Below are 11056 nucleotides of genomic sequence, written 5' to 3'. Positions count from 1 at the left end.
TAAATTTGTGCTCAGATGATATTTATTCTCACATATACAATCCCGTTTGCTTTCTTGCAGCAGGGTCAGTGAAACCGTGGTAGTGCAAATTTAAGCACTATTACCGTTTTGCTCTGTTGCATCTGCGGACTGTAATTTTTATGATATACTGCTAGAAAATGCTTTTATTCAGAAACATGTTTATTATGTTTATGTATCACCCGAATGTATTTTAGATTTTCTATCTTATGTCAAGTTAAAATGTTTTATAATAATTAAAATTGCCCTGATGCTTGCATGGCGTTAAAAATAAACAAACAGACTGTTGCATCTGGCTTGTGTCTACACAGAAGTAAAAATACAGTGTTCTGTGAGGAACATTCTTGTTCATTTACAGCCATTTAGTAGTGCATGTTATGACTAAGAAAGAATATCCAGGTTTTCAGGTTTCTGTGGGACTTCTCTGACGGGCTTCGTGGTTTCTTTTAGGCTTGGTGTTGGCTCGTGCTGACTGCACTTTGACAGAGGTGGATGCAGAACGTGAACCCTGTAGGTTCTGAGCTGTGCAGGTGTACGTTCCTTGGTCAACCTCTCTGACTTCATCCACCAGCAGAACCGCCTGAGTTCGCTGTCGGTTCTGCCCGTCCACCTGCACTGTCTGCACGCTGTCCTGGGTGTACATCGGGCGCCCAATCTGATAATGAAAAATAAAAAGAATCATTTAAAATAAATGTTTTTAAATAATGGGTTCAATTTAAAATTGTATTTCTTTTTTATTTAATTTACAAAAGTTTGCTGTATAATATTTGATTGCACAATGCAAAAAAGTATCTAAATTATCAACATGCTAAAAACATAATCAACATAATGAAAAACTATACTTTTATTTTAAGCAAGTTGCTTGGGGGGGAGGGGGGTCATGTTGAAATGTATCAAAATATGATGGATCAGGCTTAAGAGGAACGTTTGTACGTCTCAATCATTATTGCATTGCATTGCATTATATAAAATTACAGAGCTTTTAAACTAAGCATTTAAATATCATCTTACTAAGACTTATTAGAGTGACAACTGAACTTACTGTATTTATATATGCATTTCATGAAAGTAAAGTCTGCTATACTGTTTTAAAGATCTGATATACGTTACAAGCTATCAGAATTCAATTTGACCTTTTGGCCATATAAATATCAGCAGAAGCTGTACCTATAATTGAATATTTTGCTAAGGTCATTAAGGTGTTTTTTCCCTCTTATCTATTATATATTTTGGCTGAAAGTTCTATAAACTTCAATAATTTTTATTTTTCCTGAAAATATCAGGCTTTATAGGGTTTATTTAAAAATCACTGTTTTTGTCAATACAAAAAATATTTAAAATATTATTAAATATAGTGAGGCTGTGTGTACTTATTTGGTTTACTTATTATATAACCTTTTGTCCAGGATATTCCCAGGTTAAGTCCACCACCACGTTCTGCTCTCCCACCACAGTGCATGTCACCTGGAGATTCTGTCCCACTGCCACAGTGTCAGAGGAGGTCTGGATCGCAGGAGACGGAGGGGCGGCTGGATCTGCAAGGGTATATACAGGCTTTCTGAAATCATTTCTGCAATCTGATTTATATAGTAACGTGCAATATACTGCATTAAGACAAAAATCTCACAGTTGACATAGATGAGCATGTACTTGGTTGAGCTCTGGCGAAGGTTCCCCAGGCTTGCCACACAGTAGAGAGAGCCAGCATGATACTGTTTCGGCCTGTGAATGGTGAAGCCCTTCTTAACGTCGAAGGAGATCTCTTGTCCATCCACATTCACCTCCATTGGAGGAAATTCCCGGTGTAAATTAACCTTTGCTAGCGGAGAAGTCACCTGACAGGGCAGGACGGTGGGCCAGTTAGTGCGAAGCTGAATGACCTCGTAATAATCAGAGGAAGGTACAAACAACTCCTGAGGGTCTAAGAGAGAAATACCAAAGGACAATTGTCATCTCTGTGTTGATCAAATTGTGATAGTACACATATAAAGGATGAAGTTCAGTCAGACATTCATTATTGCAAAATAATCAGGATCAACAGTAAAATCTAAAACTAAAATCATATAAAACATTTTAATTACTTCAAATAAAATAAACATTAACTGAAATAAAATCTAAAAAAAGTTCTAATATTTGTATAGTTTAAGTTGAAGTACTAAAATATGTAAAAACTAAAACTTAATAAAATTATAGAAATATTTTACATCTAATGAAAATTACAAAACATTTTTACTAACTGAAAATATATATTTTTCTAATTCAAAATATTAAAAACTATAATAGTATATCAATGGTGAAGGGATATTTTATTCAGTAATATTTAATGCATTTATTATTTTATTGTAGTATTATTATTATTATCCTAAAGCTTCCACCAAGAAAAACATAGTTAATTGCAATGTATAAAAGCAATAAGGCAAACACTGCAACAATATTACAGTAAGTTTTAAGTCCTCTGAGTTCACTTTTACTATAATCAATAACTGAGATAAAAGATGAGGAAAAATTTTAAAATATCTGACCGCTGAATAATGCTATTAACCTATCAGAGTCAAATATTCCACAGGCAAAATAAAATATTTGATATACATCTTTAATATAGATAGTGTACTAAAGGCTGGAATACACTACACACCTTTTAAAATCTGACTCAGTTTGAGTTTGTGTGAGGCAAACCACAATAGATTGTCTATAAAATTACCTATAGAATACTTGTATAATTTACATGCTGTTCATCACATTTCATTCCCATATTACCAGAGAAAAAGATGAAGACTTTGACGCCTTTGTCATATTGTTTTCTGCAGTCTTTCTCCTCACAGTACATGGGATAGCAGGTGTACTCCCCTGTATCTGCTGCTGTTGCATTTGCCAATATCAGTGTGCCATAACGTTCATGTTGAACTGTCCTAAAAATACGGACAAAAATAAATAAAAGCAAAACAGCAATTGATTCATTGAACTAAACTAATTCAATCGAATGTGATCACAGATTAATTGTCACTGTTAGCTCATACCTGAGTCGTCCTTCATCATCCTCTTCCAGATACGCGGGAACAGCCCATTGGACAGGATTTCCTTTACACCTCAGTTCTAACGCATCCCCTGCCTGGACAGTCAGCGTGTCGCCCACTTTCTGGAACCTTCCCTTGTTTACCACCTGGGTGAGGTACGTCTGGGCTTCTTTAGGGGTCACAGGGGTGGTTTTCACTTTAGGTTTGGAAGAGGTTGCCTTTCCTGTCCCCTTCACAGTCTTGGACTTTCCATTTGGTCTCTTCTCAGCTTTGGTCTTCGGGTCAGGTTCAACCTTTTGGCACATGCCTGTTTTTCATATGACAAACCATTCTGAAACTGTTGAAATTTAACCAGTACTGTTTTTTTTTTTTTTTTCTAAGGCACGTTTATAAAAGCTACTTAAATGTCCTAAATGTCTGTGAAACCAGGCCTTAGAGTATTAGTTGACTGTTAGGTTCAATTTAGGGTTAGTGTTAGCAGAATCAACTGAGTTACTTATAGAACGTCTGTTGTGGAGCATCAAAATAACAGGTTAGCAAATATTAAGCAGACAGTCTACTAATACTCTAATGACTGGTAGTTGACATGTAGTAGCAAAGTTACCAATAGTTAGTAGAATGTTTAAAGTGGTCTGTTGAAATAGTGTTCCTAAAAAACAGCAAAAACAACTTATGCTGACACCTAGTGGTGTGGATACAGCATCATGCACTGCAAAGGTTTTCAGTTATTACTCTGTTACCAAAATTATTCTCTCTCTCTCTCTCTCTGTATGTGTGTGTGTGTGTGTGTGTGTGTGTGTGTGTGTGTGTGTGTGTGTGTGTGTGTGTGTGTGTGTGTGTGTGTGTGTGTGTGTGTGTGTGTGTGTGTGTGTGTGTGCATGTACATGATTTTTAAACATTTCTCATGTGTACAACATTTTAAACAGGGTACTTGAGTGCACCAAAAAAATGATCACATTGAGGTATTTTATATGCAACTTTAAATGTTTTACATGCATTGCTTTAATGTACAGTTAAATGTTTTTCTCCATCTCCTTTTGTAACTTAAAGTCATATCTAATATACAACGTGGCCTCTTAAGATGTAAGATACTCACCAAACTGAATGATCAAAAGAGAAACAAGAAAAGCAAAGAGCACCACCCTCCACTTCATGGCGGAGAATATTCACAGCGACCACAAACACACTTTAGTTCACTCTGGTATACGTTCCCAGATCTTGAGCATACACGCAGAGAAGGGAAAATTAGAAAGGTAGCGGTACAGGAGGAACTGAGTGAGTGAGGGGTCAGATGTTTATGAGAGTCGCATGAACACCCTAAATTCCTCTGGTTACTCTCAATGGATCCTTTCTGTGTTCATTCTACCAATCAGGGCCTGAGGAGAACTGGCCATCCAACTGAAAAAGCAGACAATGTTTATTTAGCTGTAAAAACTCAGAGCCATCAGTCTAAGGTTTGCTAGCTCTGAAAATATCTGTCACAAGAAAATTTGTTGCTGCGAATGACTACATGGTAAACTTAAAATTGATCCACACATATTGCGAATCGATATTTTATCTGGTGCATAAATGCAATAGCACTACAAATGACATAACATAGGCCTATAAACTCATTGCCCAGACTTTGCCGCAGAATTTAACAGTTTTCTGAGCTTTTCTGTTTGATTTAATAATCTGATTAGTGTGCCACAGGTAGGATTTTGTGAATGGTACTATTGTTCTTTTGTGCCCTCATATTTGAAAGTAAGATCAAAGTCCCTTAAGGGTACATCAGTTCACTCAGCAACTCCTCTGAGCAGCGATTTTCTAGTTATACAAGTACAAGTTGAATGAGGAGTGGCTGAAATCTCCAAAACTGTTTGACATGCTTACATTTTACATACATCAAAATTAACAACAAAATTTGACAATGGTAATGCCTTAAATGTTCTTTATTTTACTCAAATCATGCTGAATTTTTTTTTTCTTTTTTTTTTTCATGACTGAAACATTCTCCCCAAACATACATTACCAATCAAATCTTTTGGGTCAGTAAGATTTTTTTTAATCCTTGTATTCAGCAAAGTTGCTTTAAATGATCCATATTTACAATAAAGACATTTATATGTCTGGAGTAATGTATAAAGAAAAGTTTTTCCTTTGCTTTTTTACGTACAGGCAACAATGATCCACGAAAACGACTAAAAACGCTGTATTATATGCTGCCAGGCCAGTAGTTGGCGACGTCACTTGGTAAAGAAACACAACCTGCCTATAGACTGAACATGTAATGAGCATTACAAATCACCTGTAATGGCTGCTGAAAATTCAGCTTTCCATCACAGGAATAAATCACATTTTAAAATACATGAAAATATAATATTATAATATAATGATAATATTTCACATTGTTTCTCTTTTTACTGTATTTTTCATGAAATAAATGCAGCCTTGGTGAGCATAAGAGACTTCTTCTAAAAGCATTAAAAACTCCAAACTTTTGAACGGTGGTGTATAATTTAATAAAAGATGTCATAGTCAACTTGAAGATTCAGAATTATTATTTATTTATTCATTTATTATAAAAAGTATAAAAAGATTTCACTGCAAATATGATGCAAGCTCTAGTAAAAAGAAGAAAAAAGAAAGAAAGAAAGAAAGGCATCTACTTGACGGATGTAACAGGTGCAAAGGAATCTTTATCAGATTTGGATTCAATGGTTTCAATGGTGACCTGACTGCTGAGTAACCTTTGTCTCTGGACGCTGTTCCTCACTCCATATCCAAAGTATATTAGGAATCCTGTGCATAAAAAAAAGACACATATTTACTAGGGGTGTAAGAAAAAATCGATACACTTGAGTATCGCGATATTTTATTTTGCAATACTGTATCGATTTTCAAAAACGCAAGATCGATTTTTTTTTTTTTTTACGTCCAAAAATATTCATGGTAAGACCGTAAGACAGTGGTTCACGTTTATGTTGTTTAAATCCCTACCACTAGATAGCTATGCTGAGACGCACCACTAGTGTCCTCGCCAGGCTCGCCTATAACGGTGCGTGTCCACTGGACATTTTAGGATTGACAGCGGACCGGAGAGAGCGTTGAGAGCGACCGAGAGCGTCAAAAAGTTGGGCAGTTCCTTTATACAAATATCAAGCGAAAAACGCAGTCGGCAGCCAATTGGGTCCGTGTAACGCTTCACAATTCAGTTTTCAGACCATACAATGCAAATGCAAAAATGAAAAATTGAAACCAAACATTCTTTTTTGTTGGTTTTCCAGTTACAATGGATATTCGCCTTTTTCTCCCCTTTTTTGAATTTTACTTTTGCTAAATTGTGACTTCAGAAACAAACATTTGAATAAATGAAATCTAACCGATTTTCTATTTTTCCATTTTTCGTCTTGTAATTTGCGCCGTGGGCGGTACCATTAGCACGGGGGTGTGGCCGTGGACTAACTTTACTATCATTTCATTGATGTAACTGCTTTATTTACACTGCATGCACGTTTGAGGAGTTTAAAAGTTTAAAAGATGGAACACAGGACAATATTTTTCACCCAAAGTGCCATAACTTTTATTATTAGGCTAATAGTCTACGTGTGCTAAATTATAAGGCAGTCTCGGACCGGCCATCGGGAGCAGCCGGCAAAAGTGAAATCCCGGTGGCCTGGATATGATTTGGCACATTGCCCTACCTGTTTTGTATTGACCTTATTAATAAAAATACTACCAAGCGAAAATATAGGAAAAAAGCTTCTTCTTTTTTTTGTTTTTTTTGTTAGGTTTTTAGCTCTCGTTTCTCGCCTAGCCTACAATACAATAAAGATGCAGATGTTTTCACTATAGCGGGCATTGTTCGTTACCACGGCATCCGCTTCGAGTTTCTGTGCTTCTCGTTCCCGTAAAATGCCCTTAAATCTAGCACAGTTGTAGAACTTTCATTACAATAGAAGCAGTTCGCTGGGATATGAGGCGATAGGCTATAGCTAACTATGCTGCAAATCAAGAGCAATAATATTTATTTATTTTCAATAAATAAACAGAAATATCTTGCTACGTTTGGCACATTGCCCAGCTTGTTTTTTATTTATTTATTCGAGCACATTAAATTCGCCATTCGATAATGAATCAGTACTATAGACATTAAATATTGTATTAGCCTACAAACGAGAGGGGGGGGGGGGGGTATGGTTATTTTTTTCTATATTTTTGCTTAGTAGGCTATAACTTTTATCGTTATTCTAGATTCCCGTGAAGGATCTCGCGAGCCACCCCCGTTCTGCTGCACTGAAAATGAACTGTCTGGATCTCATGGTTGTGGCTGCCTAGGCTACTGTAGGCCTACCATGTAAAATGAACAACAACAGATAGCTATATATTAATAAAATAAAGTAAAAATGGATAGGTAAATACAAACAAGGGCAATGTGCCAAATCATACCCAGGCCACTGGGATTTCACTTTTCCCGGCTGCTCACGATGGCCGGTCCGAGACTGCCTTATAATTTAGCACAGACTATTAATAATAAAAATGATGGCACTTTGGGTGAAAAATGTCGTCCTGTGTTCCGTCTTTTAAACTTCTCCTCAAACGTGCATGCAGTGTAAATAAAGCAGTTACATCAATGAAATGATAGTAAAGTTAGTCCACGGCCACACCCCCGTGCTAATGGTACCGCCCACGGCACAAATTACAAGACGAAAAATGGAAAAATAGAAAATCGGTTAGATTTCATTTATTCGAATGTTTGTTTCTGAAGTCACAATTTAGCAAAAGTAAAATTGAAAAAGGGGAGAAAAATGCAAATATCCATTGATAATGTAACTGGAAAAACAAGAAAAATTAATGTCTGGTTTCAATTTTTCATTTTTGCATTTGCATTGTATGGTCTGAAAACTGAATTGTGAAGCGTTACACGGACCCAATTGCTGTGAGGTTCGGGATGTGATGTCTACCTTGAGAGTTTAAACATATGCAAATTGTGCCGGAGTTTATGCTGGATTTAGTGCGTAAATCATTTTGTTTACAAATTAGACGTTGCGCAGTTGTTATATAGCCTATGTTAAATATTTCATTTTGGATGTGTTTATTGTGATTATATTGGCTGGTTTTATAAAAGTTTGTACAATTGAAAGGATATCTTTGCTTGGTGCATTTGGAAACAAAGCTAGTCTATTTCTAAATGTAATCGCGTGCATCGTTCACATCAAACGCGAAGAGAGCATCTGGCGCGAGTGATTGCAATGTTAAGTCAATGCAAAGACGCGTTTACGCGCTTCTGGAGGTCCTGCGGCACGAGGCGTTTAGTGCGGCGCGGTTCGCCTCATTCGCGCGTCCAGTTCTTTTAAAATCTTTTATCACATAAAACTTGATTTCAATATGACACATTTATTTTGTTCACTTTCATCCACTTTCATTCATTTTCGTCCAGTTCACGTTGTTGTTTTGTATTGTGACAGGGGCTTTGTACCTATTTTCTTTTATTATGGCCTACTTGAGCATATAAACATTTGCTCGCTAAGAACCTGTAAACCACAAGCCCAAACTGGCAGTTTGATTTTCTGTGTACTGAATTGTTTACCTAAAGTAAACTTCTTTGACTTTTATGCACATCATGTCTTTTTTTAAAATATTTTTAATATATTTTACTTTTAAAAAATCCTAATATATCGCCTTATGCACAGTATCGAAATATATTGCAATATATTGAATCGTGACCCATGTATCGTGATACGTATCGTATCGCCAGATTCTTGCCAATACACAGCCCTAATATTTACATATTTTTAATACATAAATTTGGGTTTCAGCATATTTCATATTTTGCATCACATACCCCCAGCCATCCACACAGCGTAGCGAACCCAGGTGTCTCCTCCCAGTTGCATCATCAAGTAAATGTTGATGAACACACTCACCACAGGGAGTAAAGGCAAGAACGGTACCTGTGGTCACAGAAAAAAAAAGTGCTGTCAAATATATATATATTTATTATATTTTTATAAAATTAGGTGATTATATTATATTATATTATATTAATAATATTATATTATATTATATTATATTATATTATATTATATTATATTATATTATATTATATTATATTATATTATATATAAGTCTTATATGTTTTATAAGTCCCCTGCTCACCATGAAGGAGGCTTTGGTTGGGTTCTGGGGTTGCCTCCAAATAATGAAGACTATGAGGAAGATTATGACCAGGATCACAGATACACTCACAACACTCCAGATCTCCAGCAACAACAAAGATCTGATAGCTTTGCTCATCAGCAGTGACAGGATAAGCACCAACACAACTGCAAAAGCAAAGATATGAAATAAGTTGGCTTATATTGCTGCCTGAGGTCACATTTTTGTGCGATTTCTGTAGAATTTCAGTATGGTAAGGTTTTCTACACACCAAGAAAAACTGTGCAGGTTGTAACAGTGTTTGAAGTTTCTTTGGAAGGGAACGAAGGGGGTTTCAAAAACCCAAACATGGAGGTTGTGGGTGTGCGCAAATCATTTTCCTCTGAAGCTGTCTCTTGATACCTTTGAAAGAAACCACTTTTAGCTTCAAAGATTTGCATTGTGATGCTAGAAGGCAAGTGCGGAGCTGGGAATACAACCTTAGAATGAGAATACAAATAGCCACAAGTGTGTAGGAGAAGAGGGTTCCAATCGACATCATATCAACCAATGCCTTCAGGTCAAATAAAAGAGCCATTATTGCTGGAATAAAGCAGAGCACATGATTGCCAGGGCTTTTGTATTTTAAACAAAAGCTGCACTGAATTTACTATTCATCTCACAGAGAGAAAAAGGCCCTAGTCTTATGATTTGGCTTAGTCTGTCATATGTGAGAGATGAAAAAGAGGGCAGAATTAAGATATCCGATTAGTAGATCATTTTTTAACAATCTTTCAGTCCACTTACCCGCCACAGTTCCAGAGGATAGTGTGGCCACCACTGGACTCTGCCGCAAGCTGACTTTACATAGCGATTTGAACATGAGTCCATCTCTGGCCATGGCAAACAGGACACGGGGCATTGGGAACATGGACCCCAAGAGACTGCAGATTAAATGAAATATCTGTAACTGTTCTGAAACATAATAGAGATCCAATTCTCACTCTGACTTTTTTTTACCTCGTTGACAGAGCGCACAGAGATCCGACCGCCACAACATACTTTGCTGCACCCCAGCCAATGTCAGCAAAGGCCACAGGCAGAGGACTTTGAATGTTGAGTTGGTAGTATGGCACCATCAATGTGAGAGCAGCCGAAACACCAAAGTATGCCAGGAAACAGATAAGCAGAGAGGCCACAATACCCACAGGTATAGACTTCTGAGGGTTCTTAACCTCTTCGCCTAGAAAATCCGTATTCATACATTAGAAATTTAATATTCATGACTGCTGATGATAATATATATAGTCAATACGATTATTATTATTTATTTTTAATTAATATTTTTATTCAGCTAGGACAAAATAAAATAAAAAACTTGCCAACTAGGACACATTAAATTGATCAAAGGGTTAGATACATTTTGATAATTTTTTTTAGAAAAGATTTATATTTTAAATAAAGGCTGTTTAAATTTGAAAAAGAATCTTGAAAAAAATCTATTATGGTTTTCACAAAAATATTAACAATATTTTCAACTTTGAAAATACTAAGAAATGTTTCTTGAGCATCAAATCAGCATATTAGAATGATTTCTGTGACACTGAAGACTGGAGTAATGTTGCTGAAAATTCAGCTTTGCCATGACAGGAATAAATTATATTTCAAAATATAGAAAAATAAAAAACAGTTATTTTAAATTGTAATAATATTTCACAATATTACTGTTTTTACCGTTTTTTTTTTTAAATCAAATAAATGCAGCTTTGGTGAGCATAAGATACTTCTTTCAAAAACATTAAAAAAGATTTGAGTGGCAGTTTAAATGTTTGTTGCCCACTATAATATAAAAATGTTTTGCTTCCAGATTTACCTGTAGTTGCAATGCAGTCAAAGCCAACGAATGC

At 35.9% G+C, this 11056-nt stretch overlaps 2 protein-coding genes across 2 annotated transcripts in view; both read right to left on the bottom strand.

Moving 5' to 3' along the window:
• Window positions 1–421: 421 nt before the first annotated feature.
• Window positions 422–4186, bottom strand: LOC308701256 (platelet-derived growth factor receptor-like protein; the record flags this gene model as incomplete). The annotated part of the gene is made up of 6 exons (XM_081383454.1): window positions 422–673; window positions 1414–1553; window positions 1646–1939; window positions 2776–2927; window positions 3036–3339; window positions 4129–4186. The coding sequence occupies 6 exons, from the start codon at window positions 4184–4186 to the stop codon at window positions 422–424; spliced, it is 1200 nt and encodes a 399-aa protein (XP_081239580.1).
• Window positions 4187–5634: 1448 nt separating this feature from the next.
• Window positions 5635–11056, bottom strand: part of LOC308700397 (cationic amino acid transporter 2) — a 9135-nt gene continuing 3713 nt past the window's right edge. Inside the window, 8 exon segments of the mRNA XM_081382016.1 lie at window positions 5635–5813; window positions 8857–8965; window positions 9171–9337; window positions 9442–9572; window positions 9650–9752; window positions 9957–10093; window positions 10170–10392; window positions 11023–11056. The exon segment at window positions 11023–11056 is cut by the window's right edge and continues 26 nt beyond it. Of these exon segments, the coding sequence (XP_081238142.1) occupies window positions 5677–5813; window positions 8857–8965; window positions 9171–9337; window positions 9442–9572; window positions 9650–9752; window positions 9957–10093; window positions 10170–10392; window positions 11023–11056 (1041 nt within the window). The 3' untranslated portion in view covers window positions 5635–5676.

Source organism: Scardinius erythrophthalmus, assembly GCF_964197995.2.
Source record: "Scardinius erythrophthalmus genome assembly, chromosome: 13".
NCBI lineage: Eukaryota > Metazoa > Chordata > Actinopteri > Cypriniformes > Leuciscidae > Scardinius > Scardinius erythrophthalmus.
The sequence above is the reverse complement of the archived record's forward strand: the minus strand, read 5'-3'. Positions and strand labels throughout refer to the sequence as shown.